The 27,327-nt window shown below is 52.5% G+C and overlaps 1 protein-coding gene across 1 annotated transcript in view; it reads left to right on the top strand.

The window, feature by feature from the left end:
* The window catches only part of VAV2 (vav guanine nucleotide exchange factor 2), a 124,896-nt gene extending 98,749 nt beyond the window's left edge, over positions 1 to 26,147 (top strand). The window contains exons 6-27 of the mRNA XM_066201608.1: positions 1,587 to 1,685; positions 3,068 to 3,136; positions 3,727 to 3,827; positions 7,100 to 7,199; positions 8,407 to 8,502; positions 9,083 to 9,151; positions 11,253 to 11,339; positions 12,200 to 12,285; positions 12,527 to 12,659; positions 13,737 to 13,846; positions 14,667 to 14,768; positions 14,900 to 14,988; positions 15,677 to 15,693; positions 16,021 to 16,042; positions 17,184 to 17,311; positions 17,502 to 17,576; positions 18,151 to 18,203; positions 18,885 to 19,001; positions 19,121 to 19,208; positions 19,297 to 19,420; positions 22,872 to 23,026; positions 23,676 to 26,147. Of these exons, the coding sequence (XP_066057705.1) occupies positions 1,587 to 1,685; positions 3,068 to 3,136; positions 3,727 to 3,827; positions 7,100 to 7,199; positions 8,407 to 8,502; positions 9,083 to 9,151; positions 11,253 to 11,339; positions 12,200 to 12,285; positions 12,527 to 12,659; positions 13,737 to 13,846; positions 14,667 to 14,768; positions 14,900 to 14,988; positions 15,677 to 15,693; positions 16,021 to 16,042; positions 17,184 to 17,311; positions 17,502 to 17,576; positions 18,151 to 18,203; positions 18,885 to 19,001; positions 19,121 to 19,208; positions 19,297 to 19,420; positions 22,872 to 23,026; positions 23,676 to 23,723 (1,968 nt within the window). The 3' untranslated portion in view covers positions 23,724 to 26,147. The remainder of the gene's footprint in view (positions 1 to 1,586; positions 1,686 to 3,067; positions 3,137 to 3,726; positions 3,828 to 7,099; positions 7,200 to 8,406; positions 8,503 to 9,082; positions 9,152 to 11,252; positions 11,340 to 12,199; positions 12,286 to 12,526; positions 12,660 to 13,736; positions 13,847 to 14,666; positions 14,769 to 14,899; positions 14,989 to 15,676; positions 15,694 to 16,020; positions 16,043 to 17,183; positions 17,312 to 17,501; positions 17,577 to 18,150; positions 18,204 to 18,884; positions 19,002 to 19,120; positions 19,209 to 19,296; positions 19,421 to 22,871; positions 23,027 to 23,675) is intronic.
* The last annotated feature ends 1,180 nt before the right edge of the window (positions 26,148 to 27,327 follow it).

The raw sequence follows: 27,327 nt of genomic DNA, 5'->3' as shown, positions 1-27,327 counted from the left end.
AGAGATGGACAGAATCATGGAGGGATCTGTGATATCTCCAAGGGCTCTGGAGCAAATATCACACTCCATGGATGAGCCAAGGAGGTGTTGGTGGCCCTTGCACCTCCCCAAAGGTGCCCACAGCCCACCTGTGTCCCCAGCACTGCTGCAGGGCTGGCAGGACTCACTTCTCCAGAGTGTGACCTTCCCGGTTTTCTCCCCACATCCAATATCTGCCACCCCCAGGCTTTGTTCAGACTCTAATTACTCTCCCCTAGTTGACACAGTACACACCTCCCTGGAACAAAGCAGGATCAATGGACAAGTTCAGGGATCAATTCAATCCCTGGAGCTGAGCCAGACACAAGGGGCTGGAGCCTGGGAATGCAGGGCCTGCATCCATGGATGTGCTCTGATTCCTCTCCTCTCCCACGGGACGAAGATAGTAAAACCCTAATTCCATCCCTTCGCACCTCACCTGCAGCTGGAGGAGCTCCCTGAACACCAAAACCCTTCTCTGGATCCAGGAGTTGGCCCCAAAATATTCCCACTGATCCTGCCAAAGTGCTTGGATCTGAAGTCAGCACAGCTCGTTGGCCACCAGGAGGATTTGCCATCAGTTGCAAAAGTCACTTGGCCCAAGAGCTGCCCCTGGGGAAGGTTTTGGTAGGAATTTCTTGCATAAATGGGAAAAAATGGGGGAAAGCTCCAGCAGCCAGGTAATACAGGGTTAAGATCAGTGGAATTGGCAATTTTTCGCTGTCCCCTCCACATTACTTCATGTTTTCTGCTGAGCAGCATTGGTGTTGAGAGCTGTGACCCCCTTTTCCCTGAGCAAAAGAGTGTATTTAATATGTCTGCCAAAAAAAATTGAACTTTTTGGGTAACGTTTGTCGCGACAGCGAGCGCGTGCTGCTAATGGCTTCTTGTGTTTCTGCATGCTTCAGATTAGATACATGCAGGTAAGATGAACCGATTAAAATCTGGGGTTTCGTCCAGCTGAAGGCTCCCAGCTGCGAGCTCTGAGGGGGTGGACAGAGGGGCTCTGTTCCTGTGCATGATCCATCAAACCCCAAGTTCAGATTTCTGCCCTGCCAAGTGCTGCAGCTCCCAGCACTTGGTCCCAGCTTTGCAGAGCAGAAGCGACTCCAGGAGTTGGGGCTCTGGGAGAAGCACATTTTATCAGGCTTGACCTGAAATAACGAGAATTGGCAACCCCGGCCAGGGATTTGTACAAGTCTAACGTTATTATTTGTGACCCACTTAGTATCTGTTGTGAGTGTCGTCTTAAGCAACAACAAGAAAAAAAATATTTAAAAACTGAAAAATCAGCCTTTATCTCTTATTATTCTTCTTTAGCTCATAGTGGTGTGGCTGTGAAAAATACAAAAAATACAGTTTTTTCCATGGTGAAACATATTTGATAACACGGCCAGGGTTCCTCCTTATATTTTTTCGGACAAAAGCAGTTCCCTTTAGCAAAAACCAGTAGTGGCTCTCTCCTGACTTTCCAAACTTGTGCTTGGAGGCTGAACTGGAGCCCCACCAGGTTGCTGGACCACCCTTAGGACCATCTGACCCTGCCTTTTTGTTTCCCCTTTCCCTAGAAAATGGGAATGACAGAAGATGACAAAAGGAATTGCTGTTTGCTAGAAATCCAAGAAACCGAGGCCAAATACTACAAAACGCTTGAAGATATAGAGAAGGTGAGCCCTGAGCCCTCTTTTCCACAGCAGCCCCTTCCCCAGCAGCCCTGGATCCCACAGGAATTCTGCTGGGTTGGTTCTTGCTCCCAGAGGAAGACGGGAGACGAGGGAGATTCACAAAACCCAGGCTGAAAAGCACAAAATGCAGCCTGCAGGAGTCAAAACCAGCATCTTTTTTTATTATTATTATTATTTTTCTGATTGCTGCAGATTAGAACCAGGCTGGAAACCCTCCTGCTGTGTCCCCCCTGTGCTGGGGTGAGAATCTCCCACTCCTGGCTCAGCCAGGCCGGGCTTTGCTGATAAGAGCCGTGTTTGCTGATATGGCTTATCACTCTGATTGCCATGGAATAATCCCTTTATTCTGGGTGCTGGAGCTGTGCTGACTCGCCATTGAAGCTAATTGGATTAAAAGGAACGTTGTGCTGCCTAAATTGGCGGGGTTTTAATTGGTTTTGATGAATTATTGTGGCGCCTTTCTTTTTAAAAAACAAAGAAAAGGGAGCACCTCGGCGAGGCAGTGGATGGAGCCTGGAGGTGGTTCCTGCTCCGAGGAAAGCAGCAGGAAGGAAGAACAATGCTGAAAATCCGGCTGCCATTTCTGATCACCCTGATGCTTTTGTTTCCTCCCCTTTTGCCATCCTTTGTCTTTCCCCGAAGAAACTGTGAGCAAAACTGGGAAAAACGGAAGAACCTTTCCCATTTTCCAGGAAAATGTCCCAATATATTTGTCATTTATGTTTCCATGGAACCCTTGTTCCTCGGAAACAGCCGCAGCCCTCTGGTTCAGTAGAAAGGAAGAGTTAAATTATTGCTTTCTTCTCAATTGAAGCTTCCTGGTGCTCAATTAAAGCTCGATTCCAGGTCCTGGTGGTGACACGGGCGGAAGTTCCCCTCTTGGCTGTGCTGTGTTTGGGGTGTTTTGGAGTCCCAGGTCACGCAGATGTTCCCATTAATATGTATTTGTTCAGAAAGGCATTGCCCGTGTGATCACATCATCGCCGCCTCCTCAAGGGCAAGATTCCGGGCAGATAAAGAGCTGGGAATGTGCTTCAGTGCAGCCCAGGACTGCAGGGGGGTGAAGGAGTGCATTTCACCCCCCTGTCGCCGGTTTAGCAGGGCAGGGGGCTGTGGGCACCCATGGGTGGGAGTCCGGCACCTCCCCACCCCTGGGAGTGCCGTGGGAGCTCAGGGATGACGCTCTCACGGGAATTCCTGCCTCCCACTTCCATCCCTGGTCACCCTCTGCCTTTGCAAGTGCTTGAACTCATTAAAACCTGCCCAGGTGAGCTCGGCCGGTGAAGCAGAAAACGCAAATCCCTTGCACAACCTCGTTCCCTCCTCTCCAGCACCTCAATGCCTTTTCCATTTCCCTCTTGCAGAACTACATGAACCCCCTGAGGCTGGTGCTGACTCCCCAAGACATGGAAGCTATTTTTATCAATTTGGAGGTAACGTCGTGGGCATTGTGCCTTAAATCTTTGTTCTTTTCGCAGCAGCTCAGCCCTCTCCCTGCTTAGGAGGAGGTTTTCTGATTTTCTGTTTGATTTATTTGTGCATTCACTTGGAGAGCTTCAGCCTTTCGTGTGCTGTGGAGCTTAAAGTGGTTTAGGAGACATTCTTTAACACTCAGTTTTAGAGGTGGGGATTATATGAACTCCAGGTAAGAAAACAATTCTATCTGGCGGATGTTTCAGGCCTGGGGCTCTGGATTTTAGCTGATTTAGATGATTTGGGCACAGGGTGATGAAGGGATTTATTTCTACTTTGGTTTGCAGGGGGTCTAGGTCAAAACCTGTCATCTCCTCCACTCTTTCCATCCCATCTCCTCCTAAATCCCCATCCTGGGGCGTTTCTCAGATGGAATTACACAACCCCTGTCCTCCAGGCCCCTCAGGCCTGCATCTCACTAGAAAACTTTCTTCACAAGCACCTAAAAGAGGGGAAACCCCCTGCCTGATGGAGGAGTGAACGTGCTTTAGGCTCTGTTTGCCCACCTGCTTTGAACGTGTTTAAAGTATTGACTGTCGCTTGGTTTTAGGACCTAATTAAAGTGCACTTCAGTTTCCTGAGAGCCATCGATGTCTCCATGATGTCTGGAGGAAGCAGCCTGGCAAAAGTGTTCCTGGAATTCAAAGAGAGGTAAAGGAATTTCGGGCTTCAGGCAGAATTGACAGGATCAACTTTTAACAGATTTGGGTTAATGTTTTCAGAGATTTAAAACAGAGTTCTTGTTACACTCTCCGCCTTCTCACTCTCTACTACTGCCTGAAAGGAGCTTGGGATCTGTCATTTCTCCCAGGTAACAACAGGACAAGCCTCAAGCTCCACCTGGGGAGGTTTAGAATGGATATCAGTGAAAATTTCTTCACTGGAAGGGTTGTCAAGCACTGGAACGGGCTGCCCAGGGAAGTGGTGGGGTCACAATCCCTGGAAGTGTCCGAAAATTGTGTGGCTGTGATTCTTAGGGACATGGTTCAGTGGCACTGCTGGGTTAGTGGTCGGACTCGAAGTGGGTTTTCCACCTTAACAATTCTGTGATTCCAGAAATGCCTTTCACAGCAGCCCAGGTTTGCATCCCCCACAGCAAAACGCTCTCAGGCAGATGAAACATCCCTCAGTGCTGAGTCTGTGTGGCTCAAAGAGAGGGGGGAGATGCTGGGGTACAAATCCCCCTGGGACCCTTTCACACAGGCCCAGGAGTGTCCAAAGATCTGAGAACTGAGTTAAAACCTCCTGAGAAACCAAGACACATAAATCCACCCAGACATGGGCAGCCAAATCCATCCAGAGCAGAGGCTGGGACATCTCCCCTGGCACCAGCCAGCCCCAGTCCTGTGGCTCCCCGGGCTCCTTATTCCTGCAAGCCCCTGGCTGCACCTGGATTTTCTCTTGAGCTCAGCATCCCATAGGAGACCGAATATCCCGTGTGTTTGTGGGGACACATCTGAGGGGATGAGGATGGATTGTGGTGAGCTGGAATGGAGTGAAGCCTCCCTGGCCTTCAGGGGGTTTTTGTGGTCTCCTGCAGGCAGCAGAGGGCTGTGATGTGGCTCCTGTGCAGGGGAGACTGGGCCCTGCTTAGATCAAAGCGATTCCTCACTCCCGAAGAATCTCATGTTTGGCACAGAGCTCATCCTGCACCTTCTGCACGATGCATAAATGTGGAAGTTTCTTTCACAAACAGGATCAGTCCTGGGTTTTGGCAGCTGCGGGCGGGAGCACCCCAGCACGCAGAGATCAGGTTGATAAAAGCCTTTAATATCCTTAATACTAATCAAAGGGTGATTCATCGTGGAATGGTGCCAGGCTGTTATTTCAGTGTGATTAAACCAGTGTCTAGACACAGAAATGCCATTCAGAAGTCAATAACTCCAGAAATACCATCTGCATTAATAACACACCGTGAGGTCACATCTTCCATCATTCACGGGGCCTCTCGTTACAAAGGGCATTTTTTTTTTCTGGGTTCAATTAAAAAAAAAAAAAAATTCCAAAGAAGAATGCAAATAATTTTGAACATACTCATAAAACCCACTTAGGTGATTTTGATCTCCTAATTCCTGGCTCAGCTCCGTGCATGCCGGTGCCAGCCCTGGGGCAGAGCTGTGGGCACAGGGAGCAGGGAAGGGTCACGGGAGGAGTTGTGGAGGTGACCCTGCTGCCCAGGGAGATGCTGTGGCTGTGCAGGAGCACGAGGCTTGGTTTTGAGCCATTAAATCCGTGTTTTCTTCTGTTAACGTGCTGGTGGGAGCTGGCAGAATGCTTGGGGCTGGTGAGATCCATGCAGATGGGTGAACCAGCCGACCCCCTTCGTAAGGGAGCTTGCAAACAACTTCCTGAAGGGCCTGAAAGCCTTGGAAAGACGTGAGGGAAGATGTGAGGTGGTGATGGTGGATCTGAAGCTCTCTTCAGTCCGTGGGGATTTTGGGGACATCAGTGCTGTGGGAAACTGCTGCTCAAGGCGGGGTTTTGCCTTGGAGAAGTCCCTAAAGCCAGATTGTTGGGGATGAAGAGTTTGGAGCCACTTGATGTAAACAGGCAGAGTCCTTTCCTACATCAGGAAAGTCGGGAATGGCACCTTTTACAGCCAGGGAATTTCAGTGCAGGAGGAGGAGAAGGTGAACTCGCTGGGAAGAGGGTGTTGCCCCACCAAGAAAAGAACATGGGCCTCCAGAGTCCCCACTTGGTCCCTGAATATGAGACCTTCCTCCATCAATTCTCTCCGTGACAAATCACTCCTGCTTCCCTCCACATCCTTGGAGACATTCTGGCAAAATGATGCATTGCTCCTTGGCCTTGCAGGGGCCTTTATTTAAAGAAATAGTTTGTAAATCTCTTTCTCTGGGAGCCGGAGGTTTGAATTTATGCTCCCGAAGCCTTTTTGAAGCTCTCCCCGTGCTGGCAAGGTAGATATTATTGTGCCTGTGCAGAAGTTGTCGGGGGAAAAGGCAGAAGAATAATCTCTGCTGGCTGTGGCTCTGCCGGGGCTGTGGCTCCATAAATCTCTTTATTCACTTCCCTGCAGGGTGTGAGTGTCCCATGTTTATGGAGCAACGCTGGGTCAGTGGCTCCCAGGTCACCCCCACCGAGAGATGAGGCCCCCAGATAATGGATGAGTTGCAGTTTGTGATGGAGGATGTGTCTTATCAGCAGCAGAACAGCTAACGGCCGGGGAGGGGGAGAAAACCCGAACCTGTCAGGCAGGATTAATGAGGGGAGTGAGGGAAAAGGGGGAATCCACCACAAAACTGCTCCCTTTTGTCACTGTTTGAATTTATAGCCCAGGGTGTCCGTACAGAGCTCCCTTGTGTTTCCAAAGGATGTGACAACATTCTCTTCCCAATTACCCAGGCTCTTGATCTCGAGGTCCCCATGGCTCCTTCAAGAAGGAATGATTCTGAAATGTGACACAGAATCATCACTGAATGGTTTGGCTTGGAAGGGACCTTAAAATTCATCTCATTTCACCCCCTGCCATGGGCAGGGACACCTTCCACTGTCCCAGGTAGCTCCAAGCCCCATCCAGCCTGGCCTCGGGCACTTCCAGGGTCAGCCACAAATTCTCTGGGCAATTTCTGACAGTTCCTCACCACCCTCACAAGGAAGAACTTTCATCCCACCATCTCATCTGACCCTCCAAAACCAGGTTCCTCTGCTCTGGCCACCCAGCCCCTTCTGCTCATCGTGAGCTGAATCACTTCCACGGGCTCTGGAAACCTCTAAATGTTCAACTGTTGAAAGTTTAGATGTCAAAAAGGCACACAATAAAAGAGTGTCTATTCTTTGCTAAGCAGTTAAATGGGGGAATTGCTGTTTGCCTCGTCCTTTCACTGTACACACATTTATATATCTTTTATAACTGTTTCAATTCTAAGATTTCCAGTTAAATCTGTGATTTTCCCCCTCTCCAGGCTGCTGATTTATGGCAAGTACTGCAGCCACATGGAATATGCCCAGAACACCCTGAACCACCTCCTTGCCAACCGGGAGGACGTCCGGCAGAAGGTGGAGGTGAGCGGGCGGGGGGCTGAGTGCTGCCCCCCACCCCCTTGCCTGGGATTTGGGAAGGACTTGGGAAGCTCAGAGTGGTGTCTGGGGAATGTTTGGTTCACCAGGAGAGAGGAAAGGTGTGAGAGTGTGTCTGTGCTGTCACAGAGGAAGCAAAGCTGGGGGTTATCCTGTCCTGATCCCTCGTTTTTCCCTTATCTCCTCACCAGACCTGTCCTTCCTCCCCAGTTTTATCCAAGTTAAAACAAACCAGTGACATTATTTGAGTGGGGCTGGCTGGGACAAGCTCTTTGAGTTGTGCAGACGCTGAGCATCCCCAAACCAGGAGCCACGTGGTGGTTTTCCAAAGCCACCGGCAGCAGCATCGGGGACATCAGAGGCAAACCCAAATCCCCAGGAATTCCTGCCCTGGCCTCCTTAGTGTGAATAGGGGCTGATCCACATATTAAGGGAATCAAAGGAGCCCCAGAAGGGCTGCATTGTTTGAGCTGCTGTTTTCACCCAGCTCTAATTCCTGCTTGGCTCTTGACGCTAATTGGAATTTGCCGGGCTGTCTGTACACGTTACCTCGCCCTCCACAAACGTGCCTTGATTCCCTGTGTAAACCCAGCTCGGGTAAAATTGCATTTAAGGATTGTTTTAAACGGGCTCTCTGGGTCTCACACCAAGGCTGGAGCATCTGTGCCTTTCCTGTCTCTCCCTCCCTCTTGGCAGCTCTGTCGGGTCACACAGGGGGGCTCAGCCCAGCAGAGTCACGTCACTGACACGGGTCTGGGCGAAGGTAAAGGTGGCAAAACTCCCTGCCGCCACAATTAGCTCATCTTAATGACTTAATGCTCACCAGCCACTCCAGAGCCACGGGCTGCATGCTCAGTGCCAGCCCCTCACAAGTCAGCTGAATTAGCTTGGCCCAGGAGGAGGAAAATGGGTTTCGTTTGACATTTCCCCAGCTCTGAGGGCATTCGTGCCCTGCTCTAACCAGCAGCATCTCATTAGGCTGGAGAAGCTCATTTGCATGGCAGTGGCTGTAATTTAGGGCCCAGCCCCTGGCATTAATTCCTTGATAAGCTCTGTGGCTGCAAGGACCACAGGTCTGTGGGCATCAGAACTGAGTTTACAGAAGCCAAACAAACGTTCTCAAGACTTCAGGAACTTCTTTCGGTGGGAAGCTGATGTTTTCTCACTGCTGGTTTATTGTTCTCCTCCCCAGGAATGCACGCTGAAGGTCCAGGATGGGAAATTCAAACTGCAAGATCTGCTGGTGGTTCCAATGCAAAGAGTTTTGAAGTATCATCTCCTGTTGAAAGTAAGTTTTTCAGCACTGGCACTTGTCTCTCTGCTGTAGCATCTTTCACCCTCTGTCACTGGAGGGTGAATTATTGCCAAATGCCGAGCAAGGGTGGGGATTTTTATTCCCCTTCAGATAAAATAGTTACTGGAGCTACTTAACACAACCTAATATTTGTGCTGTCTCCTAAAGTACGGTGGCCCGGGGTAATTCTGCACTTGCTAGCCACGAGAGGCACTTAATGAATATAGAATAAGCTTGCATATAATCTGATTATGTGTGAAATTCCTGCCATCAACTCCGTGTAACTGATCTCTCAAGCACCAGCCCGAGGTGTGTTCCCTGTCCTGCAGCCACAGCTGCCTGCCTGGGCATCCCTGACATCCCTGCCACCTTCCTGATATCCCTGCCACCTTCCTGATATCCCTGCCACCTTCCTGGCATCCCTCCAGCCACCCTTGGAATGCCTGCAGCCACCCTGTCATCCCTGTCCCCACGCTGCCAACACTCATGCAGACCCTGTCCGGTGCAAGCAGGGTCTGGGCATCTCTCCTGGCACATCCAAACTCTTCATTTTTATTAATTTCTACTTTGTCAGGAGCTGCTGAGCCATTCCTCAGACCGGCCAGAGAAGCAGCAGCTGAAGGAGGCTCTGGAGGCCATGCAGGTACAGGAGGGTGGGGAGGGGGCTGTGCTGGGTTTGGGCATCCCTCTGCTCCATGAAACAAAAATTCGGATGGAAAAAACCTCCAGGAACAGCTGGTCTGCTCCTTTTGGCCACACCTGTGTGTTTTGGTTGCCATCGCAGCAGATCCCTTGTCACAAAGCAGGGAGCTGGGGTCCTGAGAAGCCAGGACTTCTCCCTTAGTGCTGTTGTGTGTGCAGAGCCTGTGCCAGATCCGGCTTTTGTTTTTGCTGGAAGGGATTTGGAGGAGCCCCAGAGGTATCAGCAAGTCAGGGAGTACGGCAGAGATGGGAGCCTGTGTCTGTGGAGCATTCCCCGTGTGCTGTTAGCCAGGTGCTGGGTGGGAATCCTTTAATCCACACTTATTTTATTTTATTTTGTTAAATGGAAGGTGCGTTGTCAACAATTGATGACTTTCAGCATCAACAGTTTGCTTCGCTTCAAGTTTTTCTTTCTTCAGCTTTTAGCTGGAGCCCCCAGAATCTCGGAAAAAACCATCAGCAACAGCAACAACAAAAAAAATCAAATTGTAGAATCATCCAAATGTGTTCTGACTGGGATATGTCCACCCACACACACATTCACAGCACGTCCCTTGTCAGCACGGGCTGAGGATGCTCATTAACTCCAGGTTTTCCCTCTGGAGAGCACCTCAGGGTTCCTCCCCGTGCTCGCGGTCACTTTGTTTTCCACCTCGGAGCTGCAGCTTTTGTAACACGGCTGCATTTCCTCCCCCTTACATAAGTTGGGTGACCTTTCCAGCCACTATCCCCTCCAGCCCAGGCATCCAGAGCTGGTGTGTGGCTCTGTGCAGAGCCGAGGTTGTTTGAAGGACGTTGCATTCCCAGCCCGCTGCTGTGGCCTCAGATGAACGCTGGACCTGGTGACAGCAGTTAAGCCCCGCTCATGGCCTCATCACCCAGCACCACTGCTGGAAAATAAACGTGTATTTGCTCTGGCTCTGCTGCAGACTCAGCATTTACGTTGATAACCATCAGGGAGGCTTCTCTCCTCTCCTCCCCATCACCGGGAGAGTGTGGGAGCAGTTCCGACCGCGCTGGGCTCGGGGGGCTTTGGGAGCCACTCAGTGTGGTTTTAATTGATCTATAAACCAAGGCTTAACTTCCAAGTGATGTCTTTCATCACAAGGCCAGCCTTGCTGTCTGCTGTGCTGGCAGGCAGCAGACATTGCTGCTGTCTGGGGTAAGAGCTGTGCAGGGGGGTGGATGGACTGACATTCCCAAGGGGATTCTGCTCCCTTTTATTTTGCTTGAACAGTTGTTTTTTGCAAGGCAAGGGGAGGATTTGCACCAATGTAAATATCATTTGTGGTGGGAGTTTTTTGGTGCAGGTACCAACCCTCTGCCTGAGAATGCAGAACTGACTTCCCAGTGGTGGTGAGGGAAGGGCAGCTCCCAGTGAAATTCCACAGCCAAGGTTTGCACGCCGTTGTTTCGAGTCCTGGTTGATCCTGGGATTGTGTTTCCCTGGGATTGTGTCTCCCTGCTCCAGAAAGCTTTTGGCCGTGTCGTTTCTCATCAGCGTCCCTGCCATCCCTGGCTGGGTGATGTTACGAGTATTGTCACGAAGATCTGTGATCATGGGCTGTGATTAACCCTTCTTGTGTTGGGGAGATCAGCCAGGTCTGACCCGGGGGGGAATGTCTTCAAAAATCCCCTGTTCAGATTTAATCCAAGTTGACAAGAGCTGTTGTTGAGGTTAAGGAGGGAGCAGATAAGAAGCAAACTGGCGCAGCAAATCCTCTCTGAAAGGTGCAAGAAGTTGTTCCAGTGGAAGGGATGGTTCCTCCTCTTTGGTGGGTGAAAATTTGGAGTTTGGGATTGCTGTGCTGCGCTGGATTCCTGCATTGCCATGGATTCCTGCATTGCCATCTTCTGGGAAATGGAAAACACTGCAGCACCTGCCTGGCTCAGCACTGGGGGCACCCACAGCCTCACCTGTGCCAGGCTGCAGTGGAGTCCTGCTCAGGTTCCTGAGGGATTCGGGGAGCCAGGCTCATCTTTGTTCTCCTGGGCAAGATACTGGTGAAGTAAAAATCACAATTCACCCCTTTTTTTTTAAGGACTTGGCCATGTACATCAATGAAGTCAAGAGGGACAAAGAGACATTGAAGAAAATAAGTGAATTTCAGAGCTCTATAGAAAACCTGGTAAGCTAGAAAATCCTCTTAAACCTCTTAAACCTGATTTAATTTGATTATTATTAACATATTTGGTTTTTTGGGCAATTCCTACATATTCTGATGTGCTGAAAGATCCCCATGTGCTCAGACTCTCATGTTTTGCTGATGGTCCAGAGGTGGATGCTCTGTCACAAAACTGTTTTGGCAGCGATGGAGGGTGGCTTCTCCTATTGGCGTTACCCTAAAAATGTTTCTTCAGCTTTTTCTCACATTATTCGTGCATTAGGGTGGACACACAAGTTCTCCAAGCTGGTATCTGGCTTCTATTTAAAAAGAGGGTTTGCTTTTAAGAGGACAGAGGTGAACTGAAAGAGGAGGAGAAGGGCTCATGTAAAAAGGCACCAAATCTCCAAAATTTTCAACCAGGTATTTTAAAGGAGAACTCATCCTCCAAATCCCAGAGGTGTCAAACATTCGGCCCCATTGCTGTGCCTCAGCAGACCTGGAGGGCTGCTGGGTTTGGGGGCTTTGAGCCTTGACTTCACTAGGAAACGATGAACTTTTAATTGATGGTTATTTAACAGGGGCAGGATCCTTAATTATTGTGGAAACCTCTGGAAAAAATTGGTGGTGGGGAGGGGTTTGCAAAAATGCTCAGACTGCTGAGCCTTGCCCTGGGCTGCCAGGGGTTTCCTGGCCCTGTGTTCATGCCCAGGCTCCCCTTGGAGCATCCTCCCTCGACTTTCTGAGGGTGGTGCTGCTCCCAGGGGCTTTGGCAGCCTCAGGCAGGGCTGGGGGGGGGGTGCAATCCAGACAGCTTTGGGTTCCCACCTGCCCCAAAGCATCGTTCCAGGCTGTGGGTCTGAGCCCTGCTTTGCTCCCTGCAGCAAGTGAAGCTGGAGGAGTTTGGGAGGCCCAAGATCGACGGGGAGCTCAAGGTGCGCTCCATAGTGAACCACACCAAGCAGGACAGGTGAGTGCCAGCACAACGGCCCCAAACTCAACTGTAACCACTGCCCCCGAGCTCATTTGTTTGATTACGGCCTGGAATTTCACTGACATAACCCGGCATCAGTGTGGAATCACAGCAGGGCACGAGCGTTAAACAGTTCTGGCTGGGGAGCTCCTCCGAGCTTTCCAAATCCTCCCCCTTGGATTTTTGTTGATGATGTGTTTGACTGGGTTGCTTGTTTATTCGCTTGCTTTTTGGGCAGGTATTTATTTTTATTTGATAAAGTGGTGATCGTCTGCAAGAGGAAAGGATACAGTTATGAGCTGAAGGAAATTATTGAGCTGCTCTTCCACAAGATGACTGATGACCCCATGAATAACAAGGACATTAAGAAGGTAGGTGGACCAAGGATTAGCTCTGGAGAGCTTTTTGGAGCTGTTTCAGGGTAGTATGTTCCCATTAGCCTTTTGAAATAGGAAAAAATAAAAAAGCTGGAAAATCAACGCTCAGCTTTCAGGGCAGCCTTAAAGGGCGTTGGGAAATGTTTGTTAATGTGGGGCTGGGCTGGATCCTTGACCTGTGTCCTGGCAGAACAGCCCTGAGGGGGCTGGGGTGGTTGGAGTTAGGAGAGAGGAAGCTGCTCCCTGCTTTCTGGCCCAGTGTCAGGGAGCAAACATCAGCTGGGCAGGAGAGGAGGGCAGGCAGGGAGGGAGGGAGGGAAGGTCCAGGATGTTCTTTCCCCCACAAGCTGCAGGGTGGAGGAGCCTGGAAAGGCAGCTTTGCACACCAGGCCGCCAAAATTGGCACTGGGAGTGCTGAGGGAACATCATTTTCCCGTGGTTTGATGCTCACTCTGCAGCCACGGAGGAAAAACCTCCCAGCTCAGAGCCCCTTTAGCTTAATCCACTTCCATGCCATGGGAAGAGCCGTGGTGCAGACGGGATGAGGGGCACCGGGGTGAGAACAGCCAATTCTGCCACTTGGCTGCCGAGGGAACGCTGCTGGCTTTGTGTTTTAATGACATCTATTTCCACTTTGCTCTCCTATGCTTTCTAGTCCCACGGAAAAATGGTAAGCAGAGCAAACCCCCCCGTGGCTGTCGTGTGTCTGTGTGCCGTGTGCTGATGAGACAGGCCCAGCATATGTGCAGTGGGCAGGTCAGATGTTCCTCCTGGGCTGTCACTTGCTGTCAGCCACAGGCAGAAAGGCTGGGGAGGATCCAGCGGAGCAGAAGAATCTGGGCTCTCTCATCTGCCACCATGAAATCCTGTTTGGTCCAAGTGAGCAGCGCCCAGGCATCGTTAACTGGGATGTGTCAGAGAAACAGGGAGCTCTCCTTCCTCCTCCCCTGCTGTTCCCTGGCCAGGGCTCAGCACGAGGGGCAGGGACAGGCGCTCAGAGCGGTGGCTGAGGCGTGTGAGTGGAGCTGTGGTGTGCTCTGCTGTGAGATCAGCTCTCGTTTTCTCCTGCAGTGGTCGTACGGCTTCTACCTGATCCACCTGCAGGGGAAACAGGGCTTCCAGTTCTTCTGCAAGACAGAGGAGATGAAGAGGAAGTGGATGGAGCAGTTCGAAATGGCCATGTGAGCATGAGGGGCTGCTCTAGCCCTGGGGGCAGTTGGCAGGCGTGGGGGGAAAAGTGTCTTGGGCCATCAGGTCACTGCAGAGCAGCTCTGAGAGCAAAACGTGGGCTGGGGAAGCTCATGGGGGCTGGCTGGATGAGTCCCTGTGCAAGGGGAGCTGGGGACTGTTCTCTGAGCATCCCCACCAAAGCACCTCTGACACTGGATTTGTTCTCTGAAACTGAGATGGGATATTTGGAAGAAATTCCTCCCTGTGAGGGAGATGAGGCCCTGGCACAGGTTTTCCAGAGAAGCTGAGGCTGCTCCATCCCTGGAAGTGTCCAAGCCCGGGTTGGATGGAGCTTGGAGCAGCCTGGGATAGTGGAAAATGTCCCTGCCCATGGCAGGGGGTGGGATGGGATGATTTTTAACATCCCTTCCAACCCAATCCTCTCCTTGATTCTCTGACCTCACCCTGGTGCTGAGTCGTGGGGAAGGCCCAGGCTGGAGCAGGAGGAGGATGAGGAGGGAGGGAGGGAGGGAGGGAGGGAGGGAGGGAGGGAGGGAGGGAGGGAGGGAGGGAGGGAGGGAGGGAGGGAGGGAGGGAGGTGCTGCAGGACCTGCTCCTGAGCAGAGCAGGGCTTGGGCTGATGATTGACTCAGGCCAAACCCGTGACTCCTGTCCCAGGGGGAGGTAATGGGCAAAATCCTCTCTCCACAACCGAGCCCTGATCTCCTTTCACATTGGATTTTGTGTCTGTCCTTGTGGTGTCCAAGCTCAGACTGAAACCTCGGCAGCCCCGTGGGGACAGGCTGATAACCCCCAGGTCCTTCCCCTCAGGTCCAACATAAAGCCGGAGAAAGCCAACGCAAATCACCACAACTTCCAGATGTACACATTTGAAAAGACAACCAACTGCAAAGCCTGCAGGATGTTCCTAAGGTGAGCAACAGCCTTCCCTCTGTTCTGCAGTAAAACACAGACAGAAAAACCTCAAAGCTGAGCCTGGATTAGGATTTTCTGACTTTTTTTTTCCTTTTTTTTTTTTTTTTCTTTTTTTTTTTTTGGCACAGGGGAACCTTCTACCAGGGCTATCTCTGTCCCAAATGTGGAGCAGGTGCTCACAAGGAGTGCTTGGAGATTATTCCTCCCTGCAAGATGGGTGAGTTATTTCATGAGCACATGAATGATCTGAGAAATTCATGCTGTAAAGCACTGATGTTTGTTAATACATTAAAAAAAATAAATACAAGTATGCTCCCACCCACCTGCCAGGGCTGCAACTGACGTTTTCTGGTGGTTTAAAATACAAAGAAAGCAGCCAAAATTCTCCAAAGAGCTGCATCCCATGTATGGCAGCTCTTCTTGGTGGGCATTTAAGAGAGATGATCAGTTCTTCATCATTTGACTCTGAGAGCAGGAGGCTCTGCAGCAGGGAGAACATTCCTGATGAGGAGGGAGCTCCTCCCTGGCCCCCAAATGTCCCAAAGTGCAGCAAAAATTCGTGTCCTTGGTCTAAACTGGGCAAAGCTGGGACTGACCCGTGCTCACCCGGGGCAGAACCCTGGTGATGCTCCAGGGGCTCTCACAGGGTGTCTCTCTTTGGAGAGGTTTTGGGTGGGGAGTGGAGGGAGGAAGACAGAAAATGGCAGAACTTTGTGGCAGTGAGGAAACGCCCCTCTCTGGCTGCAGTCACACCCCAGCTCTTGCCCTCCTGGAGCAGAGAAGGGACTCAAGTGACCCCAGCTCTGCTTTGGGCTGGTTTGTTGCTACTCAAAGCATCAAGGGAAACAGAAAACGGGGTTTGTTGCCTGCTGGATTAACCCCTTATCCCACCATTTCTCTTGCAGGTTCTTCAGCAGAGCAGGTACGTGGCTTGGCCCTTTTCCCCACCCCCTGTGCCCCTGTCCTGCCCATGGGAAGGGGCCGCCCTGGCCTCAGAGGGTCTCAGTGAGACAGCACTGGGGACCAGTGGCCTCCTCTCCAGCCTCAAACTGGCCCAGTTTAAGCAGCACCAGAGCCCTCAGGAGGTGCCAGCACCCAGCTGGGGTCAGCACCATGGGCTGTGGGGTTGGGGGGGTACCAGGGAGGTTTGGGGAGAGGTTTTCTCATCCCCGTGGCCTCAGGTGGGTGCTGGTAGGGAGAACCGAGGCTGATGTGTCCTCACTGAGCCTTTTTCCTCTTTTCTTTGCAGGATTCACTGGGTGCAGGACCTGGTAAGGGCATTGCTGTGTGACAGGAGGGCAGGGAGAGGTTGTGGCTGCAGGAATCCCCAACACTGAGTGTGTGGGAGGGGGAGAATCCTTCCAAAACCACTTCAGTAGGTGCAGAAGGGTCCTGTGCACCCTCCTGGCCAGCGATGGGGCACTGGGGAGTCTCCTGTCCCTGCTGCCACATCACTTTCTTGGGTTCCCTCATGCCTGTGACCAGCTCTGCTGCTCCAGTAAAGCTTCTGCCCATCCCACCAGTGACCAAGGAGAGCCTGGCACAACGTCCGTGTGCCAAACCCACCTGCAGGCATGTTCTGGCGGGGAGATTCATTGCTGATGAGGAGCATCCTCCTGCTGGCACGTCCAGTGTGCTCAGGGCCTCTGATGGGGGTCAGCCACAAAGGTTACTGCAATAACTTTTATCTTCCTGCGTTTAAAACTTGCCTGGCCAGAGCTCTGGGCCTGCCCTGCCCCTGCTCCGGCTCAAAGGAGAAGAACAATTTGTTTTTTGTGCTATTTCTGATGGAAGGAAAGCCAAGCCTGGCAAAAAAAGAAACCTGAATAAAGTTTGTGGTTAAAAAAAAAAACAACAAAAACCCCAAACCAACAAAACAAGCACAGAGTGCTCTTGCTAGGAGGGGAGAGGCAGAGGTGGGGAGGCATTCTGAGGATAAACACTGTGGGTTTGGTGCAGTGGGGAAGTTTATTTAATGTGCAGTTGTTGGCAAGACAAGTGGACTTTGACTGGGAGCTCCAGGGGTGTTTGAGTCCCAGGTCCAGCTGATACTCAGAATTAGCTGAGTGCTCACTGGTCCCTTCCGTGGTGTCACTGCTGAGCCTGGCAGGGCTCGGTGCTGGCCAGGCATTGCCTCAGCGAGGCTCAAATCCAGGTGCAGGGCTGGGAGCTGGAGCTTCAGCTTGGCTGGGTCCTGTCCGGGTTTGTTTTTGCTCAGGGGAACTCAGTCATGCATGTAACTGCAGGAGCCAGGAACACTCGCTGCGGACACCATTCCTTTCTGCTTTCATGTTTCCTGCCCCTAAACCCTGCCTGCTGTGCCGTGTCAGGGGATAAGGAGTGACAGGCTTCGGGAGGGGTGGGCTCGTTTGGGGTTTTTTCAGTTGTGAAACTGCTTTGCTTCCCTGCCAGGTCCTAAAATGGTGGCGGTTCAGAATTACCACGGAAACCCAGCCCCTCCTGGGAAGCCAGTGCTGACCTTCCAAATTGGGGACGTGATCGAGCTGCTGAGGGGGGACCCCGACTCGCCGTGGTGGGAGGTGAGGGGTGATTCCTCTTGGGAAACTCCTGGAAACTTTTCAACCAGCGACTCCTGCATTATCCCTTTTATTTGTGGCCTCTCCTGGAGCAGGGGTTGGGCTGGGGGTTCAGGGGGTGGGAGGCTTGTCCCCACCCCTGCACAGTGCCCCCAGTGCACGCCCCAGTCTGATGCCCAGCTTGGCTTTGCAGGGGAGGCTGCTGCAGACGAAGAAGTCGGGTTATTTCCCCAGCTCCTCGGTGAAACCCTGCCCCGTGGACGCCAGGGTAAGTGCCAGAGGGGAGATGGAGCTGGGACTGCCAGGTGGGTACAGGTGGTGAGCTTGTCCCTGACACTCTTCTCCTGGAGACCTCAGGCCTTCCCTGGACTTTGAGTGAGGTCTGTGCCTCACAGGGGAGGTGGATCCCTCCTCATCCCATTGCAGGTGTCAGGGCAGGGCGGCCCCAGCCCTGTTCCCAAGGTTGGGGTTGGCATGATCAGGTCCAGCTCTGTTCCCTGTCTGCAGGGCTGACTCAGGAGCACGGTGCTCCGGATCAGGCCCAGTGCAGGAAAACTGCGTTTGGTTTATTTTAATTGCTTCTAGCCGCTTGCTGTCATGTTGTCAGCTGCTTCCCAATTAAAAACCACTCAGGTAAATGAACAAACACAGCCTGCTCATCCCAGCTGGGAGCTGAGAGCGAAAAATGCTCGGCTGTAACACTGCCCTCCTCTGCCCGAGCCCAGAATCCAGGGAAGGCTCGGCAGAGGGAAGGCTCTTGTGGAGAGGAGCATCCTACACGCGATCCCACAGCCTGAGGAGCTGCTCGGGTTCTTCACTAACGAGCAATTCTCAATTTGCAGCCCCCCAACAGCCGGCCGCCCTCGCGGGAGATCGACTACACGGCGTACCCGTGGTGAGTCCCAGAAAAGCCAAAAAGCTTTGCCTCGTGCCTGCTCCTCGCTCAGGAATCCACCCCAGGCAGGAATTCCAAATGCGGAACCAGCGGTGCTCTGCGTCCTGCTTTTCCCTGTGGCCCTGGAGCAAGCTGCCACCGTGGCGTTTGGGCGTTGGAAGCCCTGTGGCAGCAGCTGTGGGGATTTCTTCACTGATGGAGAGAGTCAGAGGCAAAAAGAGAGATGCTGGTTTCTCTTCCCGTTTTCTGTGCCCAGAAAATGATTGTGGGAGGAAGGAGGCAACTCCTGCCTTGGCAGGAGAGGCTGTGCTGGGCTTTGCCTGCTGCTCCTTCTCTCCAGCTCCAGCCAGGTTTATGAATTAATGGATATAAATTATCCCCGCTCTCCAGCTCTTGCTGCGGCCTCATTAACCTGGGGACTGATTCCCAATTAGTGGGTTTTTCCAGGTGTCAGGTACTTCAAAGGGAAGAGCCCACTCTCTGTGTGGTTCAGTGGCTCAGCAGCTTCTTGTGTATCTCAGGGCACTTCCCTTCCCGCTCAGGATATTTCAGATGTTTCTCCACCTGCCTTCCAACCTTCACGCCTTTAAAAAAGATGTCTCTTTTCATCCAGACCGTGCCTGTTTAAAGATAGGAGTTCATTTGAATGAATTAAATGAACTAATTACCCTCTGGGCTCAGGTTTGCAGGGAACATGGAGAGGCACCAGACGGACAACCTGCTCAAGTCTCACGTCAGCGGCACCTACCTGATCCGCGAGCGGCCGGCTGAGGCCGAGCGCTTCGCCATCAGCATTAAGTGAGTCATTCCCCATCTAGGAATTTAATAATTCAATATTTCTCGCTCAGAGAGGACAAGCCAGGGCTGGAGCACGTGGCTCTGAGGTGTTTTTTGAGTGCCTTTGCTGTCGCTGGCAGGTTCAACGAGGAGGTGAAGCACATCAAGGTGGTGGAGAAGGACAACTGGATTCACATCACGGAAGCCAAGAAGTTCGAAAGCTTGCTGGTGCGTTTTTGTTCCCCCTTGTAGCACTGTCCCTGCAGGCCATGCAGCGGCTGGCAGAGACAGCCAGGTGCCTCTCCTTCCTTCCCAGGAGCTGGTTGAGTACTACCAGAGCCACTCTCTGAAGGAGAGCTTCAAGCAGCTGGACACGACCCTGAAATATCCCTACAAATCCCGGGAGCGCTCTACCTCCAGGACCTTCACCCGCTCCCCAGGTAAGGCCCAGCTTGGGTGTCGTGGGAAACCTGCCCCTTCCCAGCCAGCTGTAGGAGCAGTGGAGGAAGGAGTTTGCAGCTTCACTGTAGGGCTTGAGTTCCTCAGTTTGCAGATAAGTTCTCCTGGGCTTGTGGCATTTTCAGGATGGGTCTTGCCGGAGGCGTTGGATTCAGGGAGATCTGGTGCTCTGTGGCACTGCTGCTCTTTGGAGGGACAGTTTTTACGAATTCCCCTCCTGTGGCTTTTCACCCTGTGGTTTGCCCACCCTCTGGATGTGATGTTAACTTTGTGGGATTTATCCTGTCTTTCCCACCCACGAGGGATTTTTTTGATCCAGTGTGGCTCATGGTGGTTTGAATCCCAGTGGGACTCCTTTAATGGAGGTGATGGGTGAAAGGGTAAGTCTGTATCTAAAAGGAAAATAAAGGAAAAAATCAAAATAAATGGGTAGAAAAAGGTGCAATAATGCAAGATGATATTTTGTCCAAAAGCCTGAGTGCAGAACTAACTGCTTTGTGGGGAAAAATAACTTTTAAATGTTTTTCTCCGTGGTATAGTTAGTAAAGAATACCAAAGGAAGATAGGTTTTAAAAGTTGGTTAATTTTTTTTTTTCATTAAATACAACCCTAGGATGAATTTTGAGCCCCCAGTGGCTGTGGGGCTGTGGCCAGACCTTTTCTCAGCTGTCCCAGCTCCAAGCCCCTGCACAAGACCCTCTGCATGCTTTGCCCTGTATCCCTCCACCAGCTTTTAAAGCATTGTGCCTTATAATATTTTATTTTAATTTCCTTTTTAATGCGTGTTCTGCCTCTTTCTGTTTCTCTCTAACCTCTTTGCAGCCTCCTGCGCTTCCTACAACTTTTCTTTTCTCAGTCCTCAGGGCCTCAACTTTTCTTCTCAGAGCTCCTCCAGTCCCTTCTGGTCAGGTACCAGTGCCTCTCCCTGCTGGAGAGACCTGCCACCATCCCCAGCTTGAAAGCCATCACCAGTGGGACCTGCGGGGTCCCCCCTGTCCCTCCATCCCCACAGGCAGTTCAGGGGGTCCCCAGTGCTGCCCTGGGAAATAAGTTAATTAAGTTAATTAACCGTGGCTTGGTTGGCAGCAAAATGCACTCCCCCCCCACCCTCTCCCCAAAATCAAGGCAGGGAGGAGATGGACTTGTTGCTGTTTGAGAAAAGGGGCTAAAATTAACCAAAAAAACCCCCAAAAAACAAGTGGATGTAGCACTTTGGGATCTCATGATGTACTTCAAGCTCAACCTGCTTATCCCGTGTGTTTAACCACCGAGCATCAGCATCCCACCCTGTACCTCCTGATCCTCCTTGTCCTCCAGGAGAACATCCCAGTGTCCTGCAGGGTTTGAGCTCTGCTGTCTGAGCCTGCTCAGGAGCCCCTTGCTGAGGGGACAGGGGCACACCTGAGCTGTCAGGTGTGTTTTGGAGCTCGGTGTCCCTGCAGTGGTGCCCCAGCCATCCCAGGCTGGTGTCATCCTCCCTCTGGGTGGGATCAGAGCAAAATCCTGCCAGATTTTCTTCCCATTGAAGTTTTTAGCTTTCAGTCTCTCCTTTAGGCTGGACAGAGAAAGTCACTGGCAAAGCCACATGTGCCTGCCTTGGTGTCTTGCTTAACTTTTCAAGGCTAAATCTGGGATTTAAGGTTCTCAAACTGCATAGAAAGTATTGCAGGGAGTGATCTGTGTAGCAAGGGGCTCTGAGCAAGCTCCTGAGGAAAGAGCTCAAAGCTGCCATGATTTCTGTCCGTTCTCCAGCCTGGCTGCCTGGCCAGGATGGACAAACCCTCCAGTGATTGCACATTGTGGGTCCAAACCATCTCCATCGCCATCCTCATCTCCGTCCCCCCCAAGAGCTGAAAACCTGGGCAAAGCTTTCCCTCAAACTTCGTTCAACCTTGGTTTGCACATTTCTATAGCTGAAATGAACCCTTGGAAACGCTGGGAGAAAGAGGGGAGTGAAACACAACGTCCCCTCAAAGGTGTTTATTTCAATTTCGCCAACTTCAGAGAAAGCGCTTTTTTCTGCTCCTCTGCCCATCCCATCCCTCCAGTGTTGTTCTCCAGCCTTTTTCCCTGTGCCCAGACCTTGGGGCAGGAACGCTGAGTGCTGCCTCAGCCTTCCCCCTCCCTGTGCTTCCCCTGAGCATCATCCCCTGCCTGAAGTGATGGAGATCCCTGGGGCTGGGGCCGTGCTGGTGGAGGTGAGGTGGCTCCTGGGGTCATCTCATTCCGGGGTTCTGGTCAGTGTTGGGGTTTGGCACCATTTGGTCTCTAACGGGACCGAGTTCCCAAGGTCGCTGCCTGGCAGGGACAGGAGCAGGGGTGTTCCAGGTTAGGAGCTGGCTCCTCCTCATGGCCAAGCACACAGGATTCGCTCAACACCTCTAGGAGAATCCATTCCCAGTAACTCTGGTTTTGAAGTACCTGAAATCCAAGCTGATTTATTTACCAAGTGGTTCCATCAGGTGCTGGGAGCTGGGTGGCAGCCACACCCGAGGCTGAGGACTGAACAGGATGTTTCCCACGATTTCTTCGTTAATGGTTGTGTATTCCTATGAAATCCTTCCTTTTACCACCTCACAAAAGTGCCCTTCACCCCGTTGACCCCACCAAGCCCCTGACCAGCAGAGAGGGGCTTCCCAAGCCCACAGAACCCTTCAAGGCCCAGCAGGAACCCAGTTTAACCCCGACCACCCCACCTGTGCAGGGCTGAGCAGCTCAGGTGGTGCCACGCTGCTGCTTTTTTATCTTCTTTTTCTGCCAGATTCAGGATTAAATGCTCAAGACAGTATTTCACGTTCAGACTCAGATGTTTTTTAATTCTTATCTATGTTACAGTCTCACAAGCTGTGAGTTCTAGCTAACGAAGTGAAAAATGGCTCTGTCTCTGTCTCTTTACAAAGCCTTTTAAGGATACATTGTCCAAATGAGAAATGACACCTAAATTATTTTTACTTTCAACCCAACAACCAACCACCTGTGGCCCGCAATGTGGATTTTTCTACCCAGTTACAAAATACCAACATGAAGAAGAAAGTGAAAAAAGGACTCAGCCTACACCCCAAAACCTCCACCTTGTTTTATATATATATTATTATATTCTAAAACCTTAAACACTTAAGTTTTCCACCCTGTGATATCAAACAATTCTATTCAAACTACACACCCATCATCCCAGTTCTGTTTCTCAGTTTTGGAGGTGTTCTCCAAAGCCTCAGGTCAGGTGCAGTGTTTGCCTGGGGCTCGGTGCCTGTGTCGGCACAGAAAGCCTGAAATCCTCGATACTCAGGGTTCCAACACCGCCCCCCTCCCATCCGAGCGGCTCCAGCTCTCTGTGGCGTGGTGGAAAACCCAGGTTGAACCTCTCCAAGCTTTCCCCAGGCTTCAGCCAGCGCTGGGGGCTGCCGCTGACCCTCTGTGTTTGTCCCCTGGCAGTGTTCACCCCCCGGGTCATAGGCACGGCCGTGGCACGGTACAACTTCGCGGCGCGGGACATGCGGGAGCTGTCGCTGCGGGAGGGGGACGTGGTGAAGATCTACAGCAGGATTGGAGGGGACCAGGGATGGTGGAAGGGGGAGACCAACGGAAGGGTGAGTGCGTCCAGAGAAATTCCTGCCCTGTTCCTTCAGGGCGGCAAAGGGAAGGGCTGTGTGCTGTTCCCTCTCGCTGTTTCCTGGGCTCTGGGTGGGTTCTGTCACCTCAGGGCCACCTCTGTGTGACCATTCGGGGCTTTGTGACAGTGACATCCAGGGCACACAGGTGGATGTGGTGGGAGGGTCTGATCTTCCCTAAACCTGCCCCAATCTGCAGGCTCTGCAGGGGCAAGGCTCAGCACCCTGGGAAAACCAGCAGCCTGGTGGCTTGTCCTGGTGTCCCACAGATTCTGTCGCACTGGAGACAGACTCTTGCTGCCCTGATCCCTTGCAGGCAGCGTGTCCAAGGTGATGCACGGGAGTTTGCTCCATCCCAAATGAGGGTGATGGCTCACACCACCAGGACCTGGCACATCCACGACTGGGAGCAGCACTTGATGGCAGGGGAATAACCCCAGTGCCAGGACAGGAGCTCCTTTATAAAACCACAGAGCGGGAAGGGCCCCACAGCGATCACGGTGTCCAACGCACAGGACACCCCAACAATCCCACCCTGTGCGTGTCCAAACCCTCCAACTCCAGCAGGCTTTGTGCTGTTCCCCTCGAGCTCCCCAGCCCCCAGCTCACCTCTGCTGTCCCCTCACAGGTGGGCTGGTTTCCCTCGACGTACGTGGAGGAGGAGGGCGTGCAGTGACCGCGGCCATGGCCACTGGAAGTCATCCGAGCGCCCGGAGCCAGCAGCTGCAGCCCGAGCACACTCGTCCCCGTGCTGGACACCTCCCAGGACTGCCCCTTGCAGCCCCCTCACGTTCCCCTGCCCGCCCAGGCTGCCCCCGTCCCGTGTACAGAAGATTTGCTGGGCTGTGGGATGGCGCTGGCTGCGGGAGAGCCGCGCTCCCCCCGCATGGACAGAGCTCAGAGACTCTGGGGGGCCCCCGGGGCCGTGGGTGCTGCAGCCCTCTGCTGTCAGGGGGGTTTGTAAAGCCACCCCGGGGGATGGTGGTGGGAGGGTGAGGCCGAAGGTTTGGTGCCTGGGTGAGAATTTTGGGGGGGTTCCCCGAGGAGACGACGCAGAGCCCCTGTCACACCGCTCAGGTCAGGGTTTTGGCAGTGGCCCTGGCAGCCGTGGGCAGCTCCGTGCTGTGGCCAGGGCGAGGGGCAGGGTGGGGACACCGTGGAGGAGGAGAGGGCTGTGACCACTTGGACCCTCAGATGTAGGCTGGAAGCGGACCCTCAGGTCAGCCAGGAGGGGAAAGAGCCATTTTGGCCCCCCCCAAGCCCGTTTTCTTTCCAGTCACCTCAGTCCCAGCAGCCTTGCTGTGGGCAGGGGGGTGCCAGGGAGCAGACTGGTCCCACTGGTGAGCAGGAGGTCTGGGTGCATTGCAGGACTGGGGATGTGCTCCACACGAGGGTTTCAGAGGCCTCCAAGGCACCAGGTACATGCAGAGGGTGAGTCCCTGGGTCTGTCCTCCCCTTGCTGGCAGCAGGACCCCCCCAAACCAGGCTGATTTTCCTTGCAGCTGTGACAAATCCCACCTCATGAGCTCAGGGCCAACCCACCTGAACAAGGGCTACGGTATCAAGTCCTGAATGCTGTCCCTGAGCTGTGATCTCCTGTTCCCAGCTGTGTGCACTTTTGGGGGCTGGCAGCGTTGCCCCCCGCTCTTCCTCCCACAGGCTGTTCCTGCTGCTGCTACTGTCCAAGGTCCGTGTGTTGTGACATTCCCACTGTGTCCTGAGCACCCTCAACCCCAGTCTGCCCTTCCCAAAGTGGAAAAACGAACAAAATACACGTGTGGGGGCACGACAGGGAACACCTTCCCTACAGCTGAGCCCCAGGGGCTGCCTCTCTGAATCCATGGCATTTTGAGCTGGTGCTTCCGTGCCCTGACGTTGTTCCCCTGGGATCTGTGGTGTGGGATCCTGCTGCAAGCCTGGGAGGTGACAGTGTTGGGGGTGTGAGCAGTGCTGCTGCCCTCAGGGGAGGGTCTGCAATCAGAGCAGCGGAACCACGCTTGGGATAAGGAATGGGAGAGTTTGGATCTCTCCCAAGGCCGAGGGAATGATGCTAACTTGGGGGTTACATGCTGCTGCTCAGTGACAAGCCCAGGGCCACCCTGCTTTGCTCCCCGTTCCTCCTGGAGCTCTGGGAGTGCCCCCACTCGTGGGGGGGCGTCAGGTGGGTGCAGACAGGAGGTGACGGGGACGTGGGGGGGCTCAGGGCATTCCCGAGGTACTGTTTGGTGCTAACCCCTCCCAGCCAGCCCCTCCACGCTCGGTGTGAGGGGAGCAGGCAGCGGGGAGCTGGCAGTTCCCTGCTCCTGTGCAGAGCAGAGGGTCCCCTTCCCATTCCAGGGGCTGTGCTGGAGCTGAGGGGGCATTTGGGTGGATGGGACACACAAACTCCTGGTCTGCCTCAGATCCTAAAGCCTTACCGCCCCTCCTGTTCAACGTGGCCAATTCTGTAAGGTGGCCAGGGCATCTGGGACCTGTCGCAGGGACCAGGGCACCTCTGTCCCTTTACACCCCAAAAGGGACCGCCCCCCCCCCCCACCCTCTGCCAAACCCCCTTACCCCAGAGAGCTCTCCCTCTTGTGTTTACTGGTGTAAGAAACTTGTTAAAAAAAGAGATTGTTCTGTTTGTAAGTAATTATTCAGCCATTTGCCACAAATATATCTGTGAATAAGAAAGGGAAATGTTTTTTTTTTATGATGATGATGATGATGATGATGATGGCGGCGAGAAAATTGTATGTATTATTTTAGTTCGTTGCGGACCGTTGGGAATTGCAATGGGATACGTTGGAAAATAATATGTAAATTCCTTGGGTTTTTCCTTTGCACTGCACTAACTGGGGTAGGGTGGAGGGGGGAGGTTAAAGATAAAACTGTTTGTTTAATGGAATAGTTTATAGCTGGGAAATTTGGAAATCATTTGGAATAGCTTGTAATGCTGGAATAGAAACTTTTAGCTGCTACTTAGAAACCCTTTTGCATGTGGTTTTTCCAGGCCTTTTTAAGTTACAATTCATGGAATTAAATTCCCCAACAGAAAACAAAAACAAAAACAAAAACAAAAACAAAACCCCAACAAAAATAAAGTGTAATTTTGCTGATAGGTTTTCTTCTTCCAGCCACGGTTTTTAATGTGCCAGGGGGGTCAGGATTGCGACAGGGTCGTTGTCACTAAAACCCCCTTGGCTTGCACTGGGGCTCAGGGGTGGCTTGGCCTATCCAGGGAAGATGGATGCTTCCAGGGATGGATCCTTCCCAATTCCTGGCATGAACAGTAAGTGTTTTCACCCCTCCAAAATCTGAATTAGATCCCTCCTGCAGTGCCTTGTCGGGTTCCTTCTCATTCCTGGAGCAGCTGCCACTCGAGCAGTTGTCCCATCCAGGAGCTTTCCTGTGACTCCTCTCCTTTTCCGAGCTGAACCCCTGCAGGGTGAAGGAAAGAAGTTGATTTTCCATGGCTTTTAGTCACTCCTGAATATCATATTCCAGAACCCCACCTGGCCCTGCAGGCAGCAGCGTTTTTCCAGAGCAATAAATAAGTTGCGCAGTTGTTTAAAAGACCCCTGAGATGTTCAAGAGGCTTCACCTTGAGCAGGGATGTGAGCTGCAGTGTCATGTAATGAAGAACATTAATTTTTTTCCGTCCTTGGAGCCCCCAGTGCTTCACTTTACCCCGGGTGAGCTGGAAGGGGATGTAGCAATGAGCAGAGGGGTTTTACTCAGAGAATCAGGATGCTGAAATTTGGATGCTGCTTTGGGAAGGTGCTGCCCAGCCAGGTATGAAGCCTTGCTCCAGGTGCTGACCCTGCCTGGGATAAGCTCTTTCCTCGTGGCTGTTTGCTCTAAGGGAATCTCTCCAACATTCACCACTAGGAAATTCCAGGTTTTGGAGCCTGGGCCCTCCCCTGCTGCTGCTGAACCTCAGCCTGGCCCTGGGTGGGTGGAGTGGCTGTGGCACAGCTGGGATGACCAATGCAGCACTGGAGCCTGGAACCACGAGCTGGGCAGTGCAGAAATCTCTTCCCATTCTGGGGACATCCCTGCCAGCCCAGGGGCTGGGGACATGGAGTCCATGGGGAGTGGCTGGAGCTGACAGCTGGGTGCCTCCAGTGCTGCTTCCCTCAGCTTCGTGCCAAAATCCTCTCCTGGGGGTTGCTCCAGTGCAGGAATAAATGGGGCAGCTCAGGAATAAATGGGGCATTGATCCAGCGAGCCCAGCCATGGCCAGGTGCAGTAACCAGAGCAGGAGCAGCGTTCCAGGGGCATTAACAGGAGAATAAATC

The sequence above is a fragment of the Chamaea fasciata genome, unplaced genomic scaffold, assembly GCF_029207755.1.
Source record: "Chamaea fasciata isolate MVZ Bird 193981 ecotype frontalis unplaced genomic scaffold, bChaFas1.0.hap1 SCAF_20, whole genome shotgun sequence".
Lineage (NCBI taxonomy): Eukaryota > Metazoa > Chordata > Aves > Passeriformes > Sylviidae > Chamaea > Chamaea fasciata.
This window is presented reverse-complemented; position numbering and strand designations above follow the sequence as displayed.